Source organism: Pogonomyrmex barbatus, unplaced genomic scaffold (genome assembly GCF_055798465.1).
Source record: "Pogonomyrmex barbatus isolate J1 unplaced genomic scaffold, ASM5579846v1 scaffold3, whole genome shotgun sequence".
In the NCBI taxonomy this organism is placed as follows: Eukaryota; Metazoa; Arthropoda; class Insecta; order Hymenoptera; family Formicidae; genus Pogonomyrmex; species Pogonomyrmex barbatus.
The window spans coordinates 3,147,489-3,170,154 of record NW_028297127.1 but is presented as its reverse complement, the minus strand read 5'-3'; the positions used below and the strand labels follow the sequence as shown (position 1 = coordinate 3,170,154).

At 28.0% G+C, this 22,666-nt stretch overlaps 1 protein-coding gene across 8 annotated transcripts in view; it reads right to left on the bottom strand.

The window, feature by feature from the left end:
• Positions 1-5,491: 5,491 nt before the first annotated feature.
• LOC105430658 (furin-like protease 1) overlaps positions 5,492-22,666 on the bottom strand; it is a 213,423-nt gene continuing 196,248 nt past the window's right edge. For 7 of the 8 annotated variants that reach the window (XM_089080239.1, XM_089080240.1, XM_089080242.1 and 4 more), the window contains one exon: positions 5,909-8,308. In XM_089080239.1, coding sequence (XP_088936365.1) covers positions 7,863-8,308 — 446 coding nt within the window. In that variant the 3' untranslated portion in view covers positions 5,909-7,862. Of the gene's footprint in view, positions 5,653-5,908; positions 8,309-22,666 lie in introns of those variants that run through there. The other variant, XM_089080245.1, reaches the window with a different exon arrangement.

Genomic DNA, 22,666 nt, shown 5'->3' with positions numbered 1-22,666 from the left:
ACGATATATGTGTATTTATAGCTGTATATTAACTGAAAATAACAAAACAAAACGTACAATCACACTCGGACAAACTGCAAATTGATGCAATCATTACTCGATTTGTTCCATACAACATCACATTAAAAGGCTTTTTTTATTTCTTTTAATATATTGGAATAGTTTACAATCCAATCAACAGCTTTTATAAACGTAAATCGAGACAAATGATGACGTTAAAAGTGCACAAAGCAAAATCCAAATAATCATATTATATAATAATGCTTGAAATTCGCTCACGTTCACTTTCGCGTGATGAGTTTCCATTATGAAGAATAATTCCTGCCGTAATTCAATTTGACCTGTTATTAAATTTAAAATTCTCATTGACGACCGACTGGCTGAAATTCGCTTTCAATGCGAATAGATCGTTTTACATTCGCGGTCAATCATTCGAGTGCTTCGATTAAAATTTATGGTTTTTTTATATTGTTATAAGTATATTGTATAAATGAAATTCATCCTCCATAAGTTGTTAAAAAGTATTCTTGAGAGTACATACAATTTTGTAGTATAAATGTTAAAAATTTAGCTAGTATTAGATAAAACAATATGGAATCTTATACAAATATTATATATAAAGATATATATATATATATATATATATATATAATATTATTTACATTTTCTATATAAATAACAGAGATCAGATAATTTTCTTCTTAAATTTATCCCTGAAAATTGTAAATAGATTGGCCGATGTCCTAATGGATAATAGATTGTATCTAAAAACATTGATCGGTGAATTCTGCGAGGATATTTATCCTCTCGTCCGAAAGATAAGAATGAGATCTTTATTTCTACTTTCGTTGAACATTAACTTAAAAGTTTGCCTTGTTTCTCATCTGTCAGCATTTTTGCTAATCTTCGTCTACCTTTTATCTACAACCCGTTGGACATGAGTCATATTATTGATAACATAAAATTATTTTAAAGTTTATCAACGTCACTATCACTGTTATAAGCATTGTTTTTTTTTTAATTTTATATAAAACTCAATTTGTATAGTTCTATTTATCATAATATCATTATTTTGCAACAAACAATTATTAATGAAAAAGTCATTTTAGCTTCATAAAAAATGTATGATTTTAAATAATTTTTCACACTAAAAGTTTTTCAGAATAAAGTTTTATTTTAAAGCTTTTATTTTTAATCTCGCCATATATGTATGGATTGAAAGCACGCAGGCAATTTTCAAAGAGACAGCGTGGTTTAGTTTGATAGCCATTGTCATTTTTTAATTTTCCGTCTGCATAAGCAAATTAAAGTCCAACTTCAATAATAAACATGGAAATTTACTTGTTTTATAAAAGAAAGACAGAATGTAATTAAAGAATTTTATTACTGTCATAATATTTAAATATCTAAATATAATTTCATTAAGATACATAATTAAAATTTACATTAATAGAGCCTCTCTTGTAAATTATTAATAAAGTCTCGCTCGTTACATAATTTATTATATTATTAATTTCCATTTAATTTAACATAAATAGATTAATATTATCACTAAATTACTAATAATTATAAATAATTTAAAGAAATAGATTTTACAGATGAAACTTTGTCATTTAATTTATTAATTATATATATATGTGTATTTATTTATTTTATATATACATAAGAGAATTTAAAAAGTATTATATCAAAATTATTGTAACAATTTTCAATTTTTTTGATATTTAATTTGATAGTTTTAAATACTTGAATATGTAATATTTTAAAGCGTCTGTGACATCATTCGCATATACAAACTTTTATTATTCTTAATATGTCATAAGCTAATTAAACTTGTTATTATTTGAAGTACATAATAAATTAATGTATATTAAATGATGAACGTATTTATATGCTTATTAATTTAAATACTTATTGTTAAATATTATTTATGCTTTTATTATATTATAATAAATATCCTTATCTCGATTTAAGTTGATTTAATGGAGATTCGTTCATGTTCAAATTTTCGTTTACGTGCTATAAATAATTCCACAATTTATCGCGTGGTCCTTTACACGAAACTGTCTGTGTTTGCATGTATCAAGGGTGAAATACGATGCTGTTAACCATAACCGACAAGTTTTATGGACCAGACTGTATGAAAGGAAGGAAAGTAGATAAACGGAACGACATTTATTACCGGCAGCGACATTTAAGAAATCTTATCAATGATTAATGTTCAATCGACGATTGTAGTTGTTCTTTTCTAGATAGTTATTACGACGTATAACGTGTACGTGTTTGTTAACGCGCTAAGTAAAGATGTTCGTGTAGAAAAAAGAAGTTTTCTTTTTTATTATAAATCATCTCCGAAAGTTGAACAGAAAACATTGAATGAAATAAGTTGTTGCGAAACTGTTACTAGAACTAATTGTTTTTTATTGTTGCATGGATAACCGTTATCTTTAGACTAAAATCGATGAATGATTTCTTAATTACACATTTTTAATATAAAAATAATTGAGAAATCTTTCTCCTAATGCAAATAGCAATAATTAAATAAATAAAATTTTCTGTTAAAATTATATAATTGTATATATTTACTGTCTTTTCCATTCCTTTTTTATTTATAATGATTCACGATCAACTATTCAAAAAGATATGAAAGATGGTTTAATGTTTATTATTTTGTAGAAACATAACAAATTATGTTCTTTTAATATATATAAATTATAAAAATTTGTATCTTGTTACATTGTAAGATCTTTTACAAATTTTTAAATATTTGATCATTTTTATGAGAAAATTATAATAAATATATGAGGCAAACCAAACGGATATTCCTTTAAAATAAGCTATGACGGAAATTTGATTTTCTGCCAAACATCTATGTATTCTTATAAAAAGAGAGACGATCATTTTCTTCTTATTATCAAAGCGCGAGTGAAGGAACGAAAAGAATTATTGGTGGTGAATCTTCTTATGAAAAGAAAAAAAGAGGAGTAAGTTACGTCATCTTGTTACGTGAGAATTGCAATAACTTGAAAGCATTCTATTCGAGTTATCAATATATACGTGATAACTATATTTAAAATTAATTTAGAATAAGTCACATCTAAAAATATGTATGTTGAAATATTCATCATTGCTTTAATGATTTGTACTTTTTTAAAGAGGCTTTTTTATTCATATTTGTATTCATTATACAAATGTACTTAAAAATGTACTTAAAAATGTACTTACAAATGTACTTAAAAATGTGACAAACACAAAATTTTTTATCTTAAAAAAAAAATGATGATTTACAACAGTCATGTTTTAATTAGATTAACTAAAAATATACTAAGTTCATTATAGAAACGCGGATTATTTCCATAAAAGTAGTAAAGCTTTATATGATTAGAATAAACATCTTCTCTGTTTTGAGTAATAAATTATATAGAAATAAATTATCAATAAATACAAATAGATATATTATAAAAATGAATAAAACTGTTATATGAATATAACTGTTATTATTTCAAATATTAACTTTACTAATTAACTTTACTAACTCCAGAATAAATAATTTAAACTTAAGTTATTGAAATAATTACTTTTTCAGGACATTATAAATTTCTAATATTATAATAACAGTAGATTACACGGATTTTATACATAATAGCTTCTTTTAGATGAAAAAAGAAAGCACATATTTTGTCAATGTAAAATAAAAAATAAAATTATTTTTTGTTAGAAGCATTTTTATAATATACATATAAATGAATAAGAATTGTTGTATCAATTGTTCTAGGCTTTCCGTGACGACAATGTTCATCGACACGATCACGTGTCTTTATAATGTTAAGAATGCACCGCGACGCGCAAACAACTCATCGTGAAAAGATGTTGCGGATGTTGGATATTCGCGCTTTCACGATAATGTGAATTTTGATGTCACGTCATATAAACTCGGTCGTTTTATGCTCTCGTCTCATACCTATAAGAATAGCGCTGTTCGTCTAGACGCAACAGCAGTTTGCTCTTTGCATACTTTGCTTTACGGAGGGAAGGTAGCGTAGCGAAGAATTTTATTATCCGCAAGAGCAGCGGCTGCGATGTCGGTGTAAATGCGTCGTTTAAGCATACGTGGAATTATGATTTATGAATTATAACGAGTATGCTGGTGACCGATGCAGAACCGCAAAAATATCACCAATTCCATTTTTGCGACACTCGCGCTCAATGAGTTTTAATTAGTTATCGTAGCGCTAAACGATTTATGCGAATAGTTGTTTGTAATTTTTCGTATAAAAAAATCGTCCGAAAAGGCGTTAACATTTAACAGTATGTGGTTACAATGTTTTTCTAAAATGGGAATAATGCAGTTTGCGATATTTCGTTACTATATCAATTTAATGATAAATTATTTGTTATTTATTTATTTAGAATCGTCTTTTGTCAAAGATATGCTTAAAACTTAATCTAATGATTTGTGAAAAATTAACGATTCAAAATAATATTTAAATTTTTATGACTGATCATAACAATTTTAAAGAACGAAAAGAAATATCAAAGAAACATTTTTTAATTAAATTTTGTTTTCAAGTTTGATTACAGGAATATGCAATATAGAGATTGAATGAATCATTTTTCTTTCGAACATGCATGTGCATTGTGTTTCATTTGGTGAATTATGCGCATTTGAATTCATAATTGAGTGCGTTATAAAGTGCGCATTGTGCAATTTATGCGCGAGGTGCGTATCCTTTATTCGTAACATTAACTTGTATACTTCGTATTAAAACCACGTACGTTTGACAAGCTACAATAACAAACCCAGTAACGAAACCCGATATTTGTTGCGCAATTGAATATTGATGAGAACAGCTTTTCGCGGGCAATAAATACGCGCAAATCCTTTTTTTTTCAGAAAATACGTCATCGTGGTGCTTTCATCTGGTCTTTATGAATGATTGCCGACGCACTCAATTCAAATATTCATATATTTGGTAGACCTACAGTTTTACATAAAATATGAAATCCCAAATTTCGATACGTCACACCACGATATTTGCATAATACATTCTACATAAACACAGCGTGAAAATAAATGAGGATTCTTTAATAATCCTTTCTCTCTTTCGCTTTGTTCTAATTCTAATTTTACGCCGATGTTATATTCTCTCTTATATATATATATGTACTTACCTTGCTAATGAATCTGTATCTGACAATTCAGTAAGGACACAAGTTCAAACTGGGAAATATTAATTGGCAACAATTAGTAAACTGTTTCATTTGTGCAACTTGACAAGCCCGACTGTCAATTGTGTCAGATAGATTCATTGATTAGGATAAGCAATCAATCGCTGATCACAAGGACCCGCTCATTACTAGCAATTTTTAATAGTATTGCGGATTAATTACTTACCCAATTCAGTCTGCAATGATAATTTTGCCTTTGCTCCGCAATGCATATAGCGCGTATATTTATCGTTTCAGTGTAATGTTATAATTAAATCCCGAGAAAAATTAAATTACTTTATTTGTTTTCTGATTGTTTATTTTTACGTATATTTTCCAATATTTGTCATTACGATTACATTTATCAGATCCCATCACCACTAATTTCTATATTTTGGCATTGAATACTGGCTTCGTTGCTCATCGACAGTCCTCGGCGTTAAACTGTAAATTAGAATAAAAATAACTGGGTCAAAATAAAAATTTTAAATGGAAAATGTTTTAGCATATAAATATCACAAAATTGAAAGTAATTACTTCTTTTTAAATGCAAACTTAAAAAAGGAAGATAAACTTGACAAAAATGAATTTATAAATTTCTGCGATTTAATATTTTTTTCATTACTTTTTTATGAAGAATTTAATAATTCTTTGCGGGATGAATAATGAATAATGAATAATGAAAGCAATATACCGATACTTTCGTTATCTTATTATCTTTCATTATTTTATTAAGTTTACAATGTTAACAAGAACAATGTACATCATGATCTAATGATTATTGGTAACAATTATGGGTAATTGCAGTAGGCGCGCTGCGCGCGCGCGCGCGCGCGCACGCCGTGAGATTTATGATAATTCACATTAATATGTGATATCACATTACTGAGGTAAACTGCTCTTATAAAAATACGCGTTAATTTTGTTTAAATAACAAGATTTATTACCTTACTTTCGTCTTCTAATTGCAATAAATCTTGTCGATCTTTAATCACACCGAATTAGTATACAACACGCGTTATGCATATATAATACGGCGTGATAATTACATTAATGAGATCGCGTCGCATTATTCACCAATGTAGAAGTTTAACAACATGAATATCGAGATACATAATAAATGAAATATTACTCTCTGTAAATATCTCGAAATGTTGTACGTTCTTTTCTAATCTATTATTTATTTTTTTAATGTACACGCTTTCAACCTATTTCAAAATATTTTTCACATTAATCTAACTCGAGATATGTATTAAACTGGTTTAGATTTAATAGATAGGAAATGGCAAGTATATTTTAGTACATGAAGAAATTTCATGTATCACTTTGAAGCGCATGAAACATATAATATACAGATCAAAATTTTAAAACATGCCTCAAGCTAATGATAAAAATAAAAAATGATATTATTAAAAAATAATTATATCAAATAATTATATCAAATGTTTGTTATTAGTTGATAAATCACTGAAATTAAATTTAAGTTATATTTATTAAACATATTGAAATTTCTTTATACATGTACCAGAATATATTTATCATCCGATACATAAATTATCTGTAATATGTTCGCAATTAATTGAATGTGTATAAATTTATTCGCGATCGTAACTACGACTCAAACTAACGCTTGTTATTCTCACTCTTACTTTCATAACAATATCCGCACAGGTATATAAAACTGATTGGATCGCGTAAAATTATATTTTTCAAGAGATATTACGCGTTAGTTCATTGACAATCGATGAACAATCTATCGTCACAAACTATTGCTACAATACTGGCATTGCAACGAAGCAATTGTTTCATCTCAAAGGAAACTATCGGCACCATTAATGCTTTACATTCCGGACATCTTACAGACCGTTTCTACAAAGCAACATTCCTATTCTCACAAAAGTACAGTATCGCTTTTAGACTTAATAAAATAATATTAAATTTGTACAGAAAATAAAATAATAGAACATTTATTGAAATAAAAATATAATTTTTTTATAAAAAATTTTTTTTTATTTCTACATTCTAATCCGTCATTTTTGATCCGTCTGTAAAGCATTAAGATGATTATATTTATTACATATATAACAAAAAATATTATTACATACAATAATTATAATTATTTTTACAATTATTATATGTGATAATATTTTTATATTGTGTTGGTCTTACTGTACCTGCATCGAAACTTTTATATTTCATTTTACGTCTTACGAAATTACTAGACTGCCTTTTCATACAACAGGATATTCCTATAACATTTCTATTTCAGAGAATATTTTTAAAACTATTTTTAAAAATATTTTATTCGCTATTAAATTACTTCTAAATATTTATCTAACTTTATGAAGAGATTATTCAAACAATCATTTTAGAGTAGTTCTCTCGCGATATATTATCACTTGAACTATTATTAAAATATTTTCAATATTTTCTTTCTTATTCTCCTTGTAATAAAATTATTTTGAAAATATTTTCCAAAATATTTCCAAAATATTATGTCTTATATATATATATATCGTATATCCTAATATAGGATACAAAAACATTTTTAAACATTTTAATTTCGAAATATCACTGAAGTATTTCAAAATGCTCTTCGAAATATCATAGTATTTCTTTCAAAGATATCTTTTATCATCTGAATTATGATAAACTTATTCGCTATCAGAAACACAAGTGTTTCGCAATTGTTCTGTATCCGCATGAACCTCACCATTACCAGAATAGGATACTTTGCTGTATCTGTGGACGGATTTGGATTTGCGGATATACCAAATGAACAAAATATAAATGACAACGGCGATAATCACGGCCAAATTGATTAAGAACACCACAGTCATCCTATAAAACCACATTGTAGATTGCATTCTCCAGGAAAGACTGCTCAGTACGCAGACTGTCCTTCCATTGTTCCACATGAATATCGAATCCGCACGGCAAGTGATACAGTCTGCGTCGCTGGGTCCTTTGCAAGACAGGCACGAGTAATGGCATGCGGTGCAGAATGCACCAGAATCGTCATCATTCCGGACCGCGTAAGTTCCGGATGGACATTGTCGTAAGCAGCTGCCATTGTTGTGGTACCAATCCCGTTTGCACACTGAAAAATCAGATACACCATTGATGTTCTTCGTTTTCACCTAATCGGGATTGTAGTGTAAACTTGTGTTGTTGCTGGTATTGTCATTGACGTGTTCTTGCAGTTGATTGAATATTAATGTGACGAATATGAATGGTGTTGCAGAGAAAAAAATTCAATATTTCGGCATCGTAAAACTATTCTTATGAGAAAGAGAAAAGATTTTTCTATTAAGTTGACCAATGTAATAATAATAATAATTTAATGTATTTAAAATAATATTACTTAAACAATCTGTAACGCCATTCAGTCAGTTGAAACATGTAATCAATCACATAATTATTAATTAGTGTACCTATAATATATCATTGTAAACTTAACGTTAAAGTTAAATATCTATAATATTACATCAAGTAAAAGATCTCGTAATTATAAATTATTTATTTAACATATGGTTTAGGCTTTGGCGAATGTTAATTAAATGAAATTTTAAAAATTTATTAAAGTTTAAAGTTTATATATGTATATATATATATATATATATATATATATTTTCCTTAATTTTTGAAATTTATTAAATAAGTTCAATCTTAATATAAATTTACACAATGTAAAAAAATTATGTTTTATAAAAATTTATTGTATAACTATGTATAAATTTATAAGTAAAGTAGATGTATAATGATTACATATAATTTTTTTATGTGTGCACATAAAATATTTAATTAATTATATAAGAATGTTTCAATTATTAGTATTCGGATTTTTTCTAGAATTAAATAATCAAAGATATATTCATCGATGCAACTTATTTTGAATGATCAGTTCGCCCAAGCCTAAAATATATATATCACAATTATTATTTAAAAAATATATAAACTATTGAAAAATAACATTAGTCCAATTGTACATACTGAAATATAAAAACATAATCTATAAAATAAATAAATGCAAAATGGCGAAGCCTGTAATATTATAACTTTCGGAATTTGCAAAGCATGCAAAAGCATATGCGTATCGGACTAGACTCCATTTACAAATTACTTATAAATAAATAAGTGGCATACGAAATGCGATATACAAATGTAATAATAAACAAAGCACATACATAAATGCTCTTTTTTACATTTGCATTTACACTTAATGTACTGATTTGCAGAAGTTCATAAAATTTATTTTTTATCTACAAATAAATTACATTACTTTAATTTTCGCTCATGCATTATGTACATGATCTCGCTATGAAAGAAATTATTTTACTCTTTAATCTTTAATATTTACTAATCTATACAAAGTAAAATACAAAATGGAAAGTAATTGTGATTTATTAGGCATTACTCTTATTGCTGTATTTATATTAAAACTTACGTATTTTCTTAATACAATTTTGTCACAGTTTGTAACAATATTAAATGTATGAAAAAAGAGAACAGTAAGTGAAATATTGTTTCTTTCGTTAAATTTATGTTTTTTGTAATATATAAATAGTTGATAAATATTTATAATTTCTCTTTGACTGACAATATAATTATACTTCACAATTATACTTTATATTTATAAGAAAAATGAAATGTATCTTCACACAATTATCATCAATTATCATATTTGCGACAAGATATTAGCCATTATGTTGACATTTATAGACTAGTCATTATATAAATTTCTATCGTTTGATCAATGCGACACTAATTACAGAAACTGATATCAGTAGCAAATTAATAAATGTGAGAATTCCTAGAATATATATAAGAAATGCAAGCAAAGGAGAGGCGTGTACACAAAAGCCATTAGTAGAGAAATAAGAAAATAGAGACTACCTCTCTAGGTCCGTCAAAGTACATGAAGCCTAAGGGAATACGTTTATTTCTCGGAAACCTTGCGGTAAATTTCGAATTAGATAACTTTTCTCTTAACTCGGCGATAATTAGTTGTCAACAATAACAAGAAAAAGATTTTAATTAAATTCATCTACGATGTTAAATATCTTGATATGATATTATGATGCTTATGAATCATATTGGTTATTCATATAACAGAAAATATGAAATATGACTGTACACAAATACATAATATTCTAAGAAAAAAATAGAGTAATCACTACAGATTCAATTAGTATTTTTATCATCAAATAGCTTTTTTATTAACTCTTAAATTAAACTTTTGTAAAGTAAAAACTCATTAAAAATTTCAATAACCACTTATTAAATTTTAACTTACTTCTCGAGTTTTTAATTATTAATGGTGATAATTTATTAAAGACTTTTAGGATTAAAGATTTGTTAAGAAAAGGAATTATAAATGTAAAAAAATGAATTAAATATATAAATCTTTTTTGGAAAATGCAAGACACAAACGCGAGAGATAATGCAATTTGAAAAATAATGCAATTTGAACTTTTTCTTCCCAGGCATCCAAGTACTTTCAAAATTAGTAAATATAGAGGATTAAAATAGGAATATTATATAGAAAGAAGAAGAAGTAAGACTCACCGTGCTGGTGAAGCGATCAGGGATAGGGCTGTTTTTTTTTTATTTTGTGTACGGTTGTGGATGTATGGATGTGGTTGGTGATGATTGGTGGTAGTTGGTGGCTGATCTGAAAAAGTCCGCGTCCGGTCTTGCACTCGTCCCCACGGAGAGTCCAAGTACCTAAATGCGTTTTCTGAACCTGCTACAGGATAAAGGGATAAAAGGCGACGTATGTGTGATAAAACGGTTCATATCTCACAAACAGTTCGATTGCTATATGTGTGACTATTCGCCAAGAAAATTTTTCTTGTTTTCACATTGTCTATTTAGATTACAGCTTCTAGAGGATATTTGAAAATCAGGAATTTTGGGAAGTGAAATAGGAAACATTTCATTAACGTATCAGCATATTATTTTTTTGTGATTTAAGCGATAAAATTAGAAAAAAAACAAGAAGAATATACATAGTCCTAAATTTAAATTAATAACAATAGTTAATAAAAATTGCAGTTGAGATAAAAATCGTTTAATAGCTTCAAATTTTTATTAAATTAATATCAAAGAATATAATTCTATTTCGCTGGAAAAATTGAAGCTTATGAAAACGGCGACTCCACACTAGCTTCTTATTTGCGATTTTAATGAAATTATGGATTAAAATTATTATTCATGTGTAAGTAAGCGGGAATATTGAAATGACTAGATCTCTATAACTTAATCTCTATAACTTAAATGGCTCAATCAGATTGGCTGGTGAGTTCTTGATGTATTGGAAATCAGGATTGTCTGGCTGGGAAATGTTCGCACTGGTTAATCATCAAATCCCTAAGAGTTACTGTTGCACGGTGGATTAATCGTCCCTGTCCTAGTAGGATAACGGGTCGCGATAACGGATAATTGTACCAGAACCAGCTGTGTCACAAGCTCACACGATCCTAAGGTGTCGTCTTCTAAAGTTCTCCACATCCGTTTCGATCAAGATAAAATAAATAGATGGTTCAATAAGAAGAGTTTAGAAAGCATCATTAATTTAACTGTAAGATAGAATCGCATTTTCAGAAAATAAAATTTCGATAAGAATCATAAGACTTGAATAATCAAGAAATAATCTTTGTGAAATTTCCGTTAAAATTTAGAAATGAATGAGATTTAATATTTTTATATATTTTTCCGATATATATATAAATACGGTTGAACAAACGGGAAAAAGAAATCTTTGTGACTGTAAATTAATTTTATATTATCAATTTTAAAGGAAAAGAAAGGATAAAGTCTTTCTATTTCTGCTATGTGATGTAAACTTTGAATGCTGAGAGTAAATTAGAAGATGCATTGAAGTTGTTAGTAAGTGCAATTCAAATATGTTGTACCAATGCATACAGCAGTACTACATAAGCAATAGCGACATTTCAAATGAAATGTCGTGTTGTTCTGAAAGCTGTCTATCTCGAGAATATCCAAATGAAATAAATCAGAAGTGTAATGTTTAACGTGCGTTTAAAATCAAACATAATTATCCTATGTCCCAACATTATTATTACATTTATCCTTCGAAATGTAACATTTCATGTATAATTATTAATTATTAATTATTAATTATTAATTATACGACATATTATGCGCAATTTATTATGTGCGTGTATTGTTTTATCTTTATTTGTAAAATATTTATAATCTAATTAAATAAAATTTTTGGACATGAACTAAATAAACATAAGTATATAGTAATATTTTCATTTTACTAAATAAAAGTTTATTGAATTATTTATGAATGCGAAAAATGATAGCACTTTTACATGTATCAAAGCTAAATTAAATTTTATATTAGCATTAGCTTTTTTTAAGTTCTTTTCTTTTATCTTTTATCTTGATATTTTCTTTCTTATTTTCTGAAAAAACAGGTCAATTATGGACTGAAGCATTATATTCATGCACTTTAAAAGAATGATTAAGGTTAATGCACATTCTGAGGAATTCATTTGTCACGCATTGTTATCTTGAAGAAACCAAGTATTTATCTGAATATATCTAGGAATTAATCAATGTTTATTTTGTTTGGCTTCAATGAGAATTAAATATCTTTATAATCAACATTTTCCAATAACTTTGAGTAGTTTGCCTTTTATAAACGCAATTTACTGCGTTATTTAATATCAGCCTCGATTAAAATATTTATTAAGTTTCTAAATTTGCCATATCTTTAAAAAAAATTCATCAAAGAAATATTAATAATATACAGTATAAAAAGTTTTTATGTCTATAATATATAAATATATAATATATAAATGGCTAACTATATTAATTCTGCTTAAATATATTAAATATAGAGGTAAAAAAATAAAAGTAAAAAGTACATAAAATAAAATAATATAAAGCAGTTATCCCTAAAATAATTTGCAATAATTTTTGATATTATGAGCTACAGCATGACATTGTAATATTGAAATTAAAGTTAAAATCAATCAATAACATACAAATTGTGAGATAAATTGCACAAAACCACAATTTTAATATTAAAAAAAAATAAAATGTTGATTCAAATAATTCATAATTTATTTCAACTTTTATTCTTAATGTTCTCAGAACTCACGTAAATATTTATATTTTTAAATTATATATTTGCAGAAATTATCAGATAAAAATTAAAAATTTCATTTTTGAATCGTTACAGAGAAATTATGGAAATTTCATGCAGCTCGCACGTAGAACTTCTAACTAATTAATACATAGCTTTATTTATGAATCGAAGCATGCTTTAATTGGCACATACCTGCCTCCTCGCGTAAATGAGATTAGAGCATCGAGTAGTGTTAAAACGTTAATTGGCTTGCGAATTGCGGATTAGTCAACTAATAGCGAACGGATAGGATTGGAGGATGAATCATATTTTAAGTAAAAAAGAAGGACAAAGGAGTCGAGTCACATTCATATAAATAGTTGAATTGACCATAAATAAATTGTCAATTAGATATTATAAATGCATTTAGTAGATTCATCCTCTCGTGATTAGACCTTAAAATTATTATTATTATCAATTTTCATATTTGTTAATAAATATAAGTTTCAGATTCAAATACGATCGACTCTTTGATCCGGCTAACTTGTCCTACGAGGTCGTCGGAACTTTTGCGAATTAATATCCAAATAATTATTCAGGAGATTCTCCTCTTTTAATTCGTTCATGATATACAAATTCCAATGTCGCATATAATGACTCGTAGTAGTTCTGTCATTGCTTATACAATATATTATGTATATGTGTACATAAATGTGTGTAGCAGACATTCGCGCCCCGCACGGGTCGCGGCTCCTTCCGCGTCCTTTCCTCGCAGATTTCGTTGTCGGGAAGCGATCGAACCCGACAGAATCCACGATATCTTTCAATGGCGAATCGTAGCAAAGAGAGGAATAAAGCCAACTGAGGAAACGAACGGAAGGGACGAACGCGCGAACGTGAACGTGGGCGCTGGATGCAAAATCGCATCTCACGCTCTTCTTCTCCTCTTTCTTAGAAACTTTATAACTTAAGATATGTCGCCTCTCCAAGCAAGATACATTTTACAATACATACAAACATTTACAATAGATACATTAACAATATGGCAGACAATCACGACGGGACGGTATCGGACATCTGGCACGACTGTATATATACGACTTTATATATAAATTTAATTTACAAAACTCAAACTTGCGAGTAGAATAATTTGAATAACTATTTTTATTATATTTTTCAAATATATATCTAAAATGATAAGTATTATACACTATGCATTGAATAGTAACTTTTTATGTTTAAATATTAAAGCTCCATGTATTGTATATTGAAGAAATATGATATTCTCCCTTTTCCTTCATCCCTATAAAACTTTGGATAAGTCGTAAGATAAAATTTTTTGGAAAAAATATATCGTTTCGCTACTTGCAATTTATTTATGTATTTAAATAAATCATTTTCACTTAAGAATTAATCTGCTTGCGTTAAGTACATAACATCATAAGAGCATTTATATTTGTACAAGAGAGTGCAGCTGAAAAATGCGCTTTGATATTTCGGATTAAGATTTATGAGAGAAATTATTATTCTATTTTCGTTTCAAGATAAAAATAAATTTTATAAAAATGTTACGAGACTATAAGAAAGAACAACGAGATTATAAAGGATATAGAATTGTGATCGTTTCTCTGAAAGATAGATTCGCGACGAACGTAATAATACTTGATGTAAAATCTAATTCGAAAAGCGAAATATGCAAATATTCGCGCTAGTTCTCCAGTCAAAAGTTCTCCAGATTTTTCCAATCATGCGAATTCAATTTAGTCATTTTCGAGTCGATGTTCACATAACGATTTTGTGAGAGACGCACGCTGTGTCATGATGTGAATTATTGTCGCGATTGAACCACGTGTGATCGGTGGTACACAGTATCGAATGTTAACATCGACTCGCCCCTAATTGCTCATCTGGATAATTTGACCAAATTTAATTTTGAAAAATCGAATTTCTCCCAATGTGAATTTCAAGCTCGAATGGCATCGCCGTTCGACGAGATAAATTAAATTAAGTACAAAATGCGCGTTCAAATGCGAAATTCGCGGAATGTAGATATAAAAAACGAAGATACAGAAAGACAAAAATAACTTTCATATTATCCCTTTAAAAAAACTGATACATTGTAAATTTAAAGACATATATTAAATCAAAATTATTATGACAAAGATATGTAAATAATAGGAGATATATATATATATATATATATATATATATATATATATATATATAGTTTCTTTGTCAGTCTTTCTATTCTTTATAAATATCGATCTGTTAAACGCTAGAATAAATTTGCAATGAGTGCTAATCATTACTCGCGCGAAATAAATTTCATTGAAGTTTCAAAATAAAATTATTGCAGCAAAAATTCAGTTCTCGTTACCGGAAGTCCGATTGTCCCGAAGCGATACTGCTGGTATTGTACATTTCGGAAGATACGTCACACCTGAACGAATCAAAATACATCCAAAGTTTCTTGTACTACTTGTAGTATTCACTTGTAGTTTATATCAATGTTTCTTGTTTTCTTGGAAACCAACACCCCTCCACTGATTAATATAATTGACTCTTATTCTTAGAACTGAAATTCGCTATACATATAGATAATCGGTCTGTACTTTCGTTTTTCGTAACTTCATTTTTTTTTCTCTCGCATTCTCATTTACTGCATCTCATTCTTTCTCTTTCATACGCAAATACACATACGCACAAAGTCACTTATACTTTTAGTCTCTTTCTTGCACCTTCTCGATATTTGTATTTCTTTTTTGCTCTCTTAGGGGATCTCATTCTAAAGTATGTAATAAAATTATCTCTCTCTCTCTCCTTCTATTTTTCTCTCGCGATCTAAAACGAGCTCGCTGACTCTTGGTACAACTTTACTTTTTGAATGACAACGAGATTCTGCAGAGCAAAGAAGCTTCATCATAAAATTCGTGAAAAGTCACCGATCCCTTCGCTCAGAAAGTTCCCATTTTTATCATTCTGTTCCTATAGAATAACTTCATTACGCCAATCTAAGTCTCCCTGATAGTTGTCACTTCTCGAAATCAGGTTCAAACATTAATTAAAGAACCGTAATTAATATATCTTTTCTCAGTCACAGCGTAAATGGCAAGAGAAAATCATGCAATGTCCCACAATTTTTCTTCCTCGCGAAAAACCACGAAGCTCGACGAGATCCTCGAAGAGTCAATATTGAACTCATATTCTCATCCCTCTCTATTTGTATTTAAAGTTAAATCTGACAACTAGTGTTATTTCCATAACACAAAGGTCGTATCCAATTTTAATACGAGGTGAAATCCAAATTTAGCATTAAACATGTAATAAGAATATGAGTTTAAAAGAAATAAGTCCTAAAATGTATGATAAGCAGCCAACATACACACGATCCTTTAAAATTAATCTTTGAAATTAAGTTTGAACTATAATCACCGCTTATCAAACATTTGTTTTTTAACATCTCGATTTATAACGGATTGTTTTTTTTCTAAATGATTTCTTGTGTCCAGAGAATTTACCATGTTTATTTTTTTAATCCGCAATTTCGATTCGTATTCTAATTTTTTTCATTTTATCTGTATTGTTATTATGCTATTGAATTTTTATTTTCGAGCATTTATAATTTCAAATTATCATTTTCTGATAATCAGTATTATGAATATCTACACATTTAAACAACTTGATATAAGAAATGAAGAAAAGTGGCGATAATTTCATGAGTGAAGAATGAATAATTATGCAAAATGAATAAATTATAAACTCGCTTAGTTCCAAACAGAAACAGAATAAATGATATCATCTAGATGCACAGAGAAATGTATCCGTGCAATATGGAAGCATATTTTTTTTTAATTATAGACAACTTTGATTTATCCGAACATATAAGTACAATTAAAGTATTGAAAACTTCAAATGAATACTTTATAAATCTTGCGTTACCGTTTGTGAAGAGAATTAATTATGACATTATTCCAAAAAGAACAAATATTTCAAACAATTTATACTACAAAATTAAAAAGCTAATTAACCAATCCAAAAGAATTTTCATTTATCTCTCACTCCGGAAACGAAGATTATTTATCTAAGTACGTTTAAATTACGTATAAATATCAATTGCATTTGCATGCAAATTAATTTACATCTTAAATTGTTAATTAAATGTTAATTAAAAAATTGTTAAATGTTAAAGACTCTTTTCGATAATAGTGCTTCTCTTATTAATGATTTCTTTAAGATAATTTATAGAAATACAAGATAGTCCATAGAGAAAAAAAATAAATATGATAAAATGAAATAATATATAAAAAGATAACTTTTTTTATTTTTTAATGCATTAACTTATATATTTATTATTTATGCCATTTTATTTAATTACAATTATAGAATATATATATTTCTTCATTTATTTGGTTTGAATAGTAATTTTGAATCAATACCTTCAATAAAATCATAATTCACAAGAAATCCGAGAAATTTTCATTATTCAAAATTAAAGATTTTTTCATAGACCATCCTGTAAAATGTGTTCAACAGAACATGAATTATTAAATCTCAAAATATATATTAACAAGAGAAGTAAAATATGTAAGCGTAATAATACAATAATTTCAGAGAACAGCACCTATTTGTGATTTGATTGAAATGATATGTGCATGAACAGGTTGACATGTATTTAAAGACGATAATAATTACGGCATCAGCAACTAATACGCGCATCATCCGTTTACATTGATATGAAATGTAATAATAAAATCACAATGAGTAATAAACTAAGCTATTAACCAGCTATACGTGTTATCGATACAAACAATGGTATCGAAATAGAATCAAAATTCTCTCATTATTCAATGTGTATTCACACTCGTTTTCTTAACACTGCCTATTCTTTAAAAATATATATTATATCATGGCCAACGAAGGGATCATGAATAGATTCTTAAGCTTATATATATAGAGGAATCATTCTTTCTTGAAATAATAAAATAGAATAATAGAAGTATATCACATGATAAATATTAAATATTTGTTTTGTTCTAAATTTTTGAAAAATCAACTTCATCATCATTCCTGTATGAAAATTTTATACTTATTAAGTATATACCAAATGAACAAAAATGTGAAATTGTCTCTTTCCATATTAACATACATAAACAAAAGAAAATATCTGTACAAATTTTCAATGACTGAATTTCAAAAATTAATTATCATATTCGAAAGAAAAGATTATTCAGATAGGAAACAATATAAACAATTAAAGGAAATATATAATGCAAGGGAGTAGGGAAGAACAGAGGAAGTTTGTTCATCACTTATCACAATTTATATCTTCACCATATTAATCATAACAAACAAAAAATAGGAATGGAGACAATACAAAGAAAGCTTGTAAGAAGAAGATGTTACAAGTTACAAGTTACATTTTTGAGATAGAGATTTAAAATAAAAGATAGTGCAGGCAAAGCAAGCGGAGATGTAATGAACATATAGAATAATGTATACTGATTTACAAAAAGTACTTTTTAAAATCGGATTACAATCATATACGTATTTATATGCGTGGTTTAAAAAAGCAAAAATCCTCGATCGAGAAATTTTATCTGTTATCAGTTTTCTTATTATAAATATAAATAAATAATTTTCAAATATTATGTGGAAAAAATCAATACATATCCAATTTTTTGTCTACATATTGAATAATATTTAACTCAAATCGTACATATTCTGTATATATATATATATAGAATATGTACGATATATATATATATAATTATGTTTTTTTATATAAAAAGATTTATCATTTTACATTCATGAAAAAATTAATTTCAAAGTTAATGAAAAAAATATAATTTGATGCAGGATTAAAAGAATTTACTTGTCGTTTAAGGCTGCGAGAGAAAAATTAAATTTTGTCGCTTATGAGAATATTTTCAATGTTAATGTCAATTAATATTATGATTTCTATTTAATAATATTTTGCAATTAATTCGCGAGTACGATACAAATTATCATGTAGATATTTCTTTCATTAGATTTTGCTGATGCGCGGGTCATTAAAATTATTCGCTCTTAAGCGGGACTTTCAAAATGCTGACCGAGCTACCCTTTTGATCAGAAATGAAATTCAGGGAATCTTCGTCTGTAAATCAACTCGCCTTTGAATTTCTATTTCGCTTCAGTCTGCCTTCCGCTGCTTCAAACGACATCAGAATTGCTCTCTTCCTTTCAATATATCTCGCGATATGACGTTTTTCTTCCGTTTTACATCGCGAGAAACGAATCTTTGATTAAAGCGAATCTTCACGAAAGCTGAAGACCTGATAAAATTAGTTTGTCGTACGATCGATCGTTTTAAAAAAGAGACGCAAGTCAATACTTTTGGAGATGAAAAGAACTGTATTGATTGCATAGAAAAATTGATCTATCATATAAAACTAAATTTCAATTTTATTCTGCGCTATCAAAGTTTAAATGTCATCTACAAAGAAGTATAAAATAATCACTATAGAAAATAGTACAGAAAAATAAAATATGAATATTTCCGATTTCATGCAAATTTTGAATTTTCTCTTGCACTCGCAAACACACAAGGAAGCGAAAGTATAAGATAATAAAACGTGATCCCCAGAAATTGCATTAACAATAAACACGATTTTTTTATTCTCCCACTATAAAATTTGAATTTTCTTTACGTCAATCGATAATAAAAATCTTATTCATCCATATAAAAAATGGACATTGTATAACGGTTATAAAAAAAGTAAAAAAAAAAAATTGATTCTATTCGTGGCTTTCTCTCAATATCGACGGAACTGGAATATTAAATATCTCCTATCCATCCGCATCGAGAAATACTGTACCAGAACTCGCTTGATACGTTCCATTTTATGAAGAACGAAAATTTAGTTGCTAATGTAATCTGATTTCAAAGCACTCAATCCGATATTCTTTCTAATCTCATTCGCGATTTTGAAGTCGCGACTTTTTTTTTAATAATGTACGATCTTTTTCACCTTACTTTTCCTCTATGCAAATAATGTTTAATTAAAACACCGAAATCAAGCAAAGAAGTAGACTAAATATTTTAATAGAAGATGCATCTTGTATCTGATGCATCTTGAAGTATATCTTCTAAATATAGGAAGCATGAAAAGTCATATAATATTTTTAAACCATAAATATTATAAAACAAGATAAAAAAATGGCATTCATTCTTCTAAAATAAAAAATGTAATAATTTTGCGTATGTAATTAAAAATCAAAGATATTTATGTATTTCTACATTTTTTAACATAATGAATTTCACTTTTATTAAATACTCTGTCATAAAATCACAATATAATAATTTTTAGCTTGATTATATATAAGTGAAATAATAAAATGTTACTTTTATCTTCTATTCAGTATATTAATACCATATAAATCTGTTTGAGTATTAATTTCGGAGTTGAGTGCATTTGATACAGAAACATTTGACCGATTTTTGTATCTCTTGACCGAGATAATACTATCGGATTCAGAGATTAATACGTACGAGCATATATTTTTTTTCCTTGCGATTGCATTCGATAGCTATCCATTAGAGTATCAGTACATCTCGAAAAATCACAAACGTTTCATTCGCAGGACACCACTTGGAAAGAGACATTTAGTATTGCGACTGTAACGTCAATTTAATTTTGCAACTATTCAATATTCTCTTTTTCGTATGATTGTTCAAGCCTTCGATGATAAATCAATTTCTAGAGTATTGTGATTGCCATGAAAGTTTTGTATCGCGCAACGACTGTAATCGAATAGCTTTTTGCAATTTTTATAAAATATTGATCAAGTTTATTATTTTAGTTTTTTTTTAAGTAAAAATGGCTGAAAAAACTGATAACGATAATTTATCGAATAAATGAAATGTACTTATGTTACTTGTATTATTGATTTGATTTAATTGTAATATGTATCTTTGTGTAATTTCTCGATTGAGGAAGTATAACAAAATTCATGAATAATATTTCTTAATAAAAGATTTCGTACAAACTTTCAAATTTGTTTACATTTTCTTTATCATCGGTATGTATTATCCAAAGACAGAAGTAGTAACGTATCGATTGTAATTCGATTTCTGGCTTGTCATGCGCAGATTTCGCAGTTAACTTCTGATTTGTGGCCTACAACTTTCGACGGAACATGATTGGATTCTGCGCGTTGATATAAACCGTAAATCCTAGAAACGAATTTTCGCAGTGGCGGATTCTCGATGGTGAAAACTTTCTTCCGACTCGATAACTCGTTGACGATCATACCTCGATAAAGAAAAATCGCTCCGTCAACTCGCCGCCAAGCTTCGGTTTTCTCGTCGAATTTACCGCTTATCCCCGCAATCGAAATTTTTACAAAGCACGCGCGATCAGCTCTAAGCTAGCAATAGAACGTGTCCGCCGATTTTTATCGATACTCCGAGCAAAACGATGGTATCTAAAAATTGTTCAGAAAATATCGGATCGTTTAACGGCGCGGCATTTTTATCACCATCGCATCGACTAAGCGTTAATTAATTACTTACGAACGCCTGCGGACCATTCGGTTTTTAATTATCATAGTTAACAACATTTTGAGCAAGTTTCGTGTCGAAAATTTGATATAATGTATTTTCGAGGCTAAATGCGAATTTTGAATGTATGAGCGATACTTTTGGCTCGTGACGATCCTTTTCCTTATAACAAACTATTGAAATAAAATAAAATTTTTATATATAGCATGCATACATAATTATATATTTATCATATATTTCAATATAACAAACTAAAATAACTTCTTTCATTGAGCACTGTTAAATTTCTTACGAAATTTTCAATATTTTATATATAATTATTACATTATATTAAAGACTATGTTCATATGTGATGTATATATATTAACAAAGAAATAATTATTTTATTAATAAAAAGAAATAATATTATTTGCCAAAGTAAATTTCTAAGTACACGGTCATCGTCGTTAATCTTAATAAAGCCTGAGGCTCAACATGCATCCAAAATCCACACGCAGTCTCATGTACTCCAACTGTTTACATAGGCAGCCGGAGAACCTCCCTATAGCTCCTAGTTTCGGCAGTGCTGATAGCTCACCGAATATCCTACCTTCTTGGAGGGACGCAGAATGCTTATGAAGCGTGGAGGAAGATTTCAGAATAGAATAAGAGAATGTTGGCAGACAGAAGGATGTTAATGTTGAAAACAAAAGGGGCAGATCGATAGACAAGGAGACAAAAAAAAAGAGAGGAAAAAGAGACAGAATAAGAAAGATATGTTTTCATGCAAGCGAGTGAGCGAGAGAGAGAGAGAGAGAGAGAGAGAGAGAGAG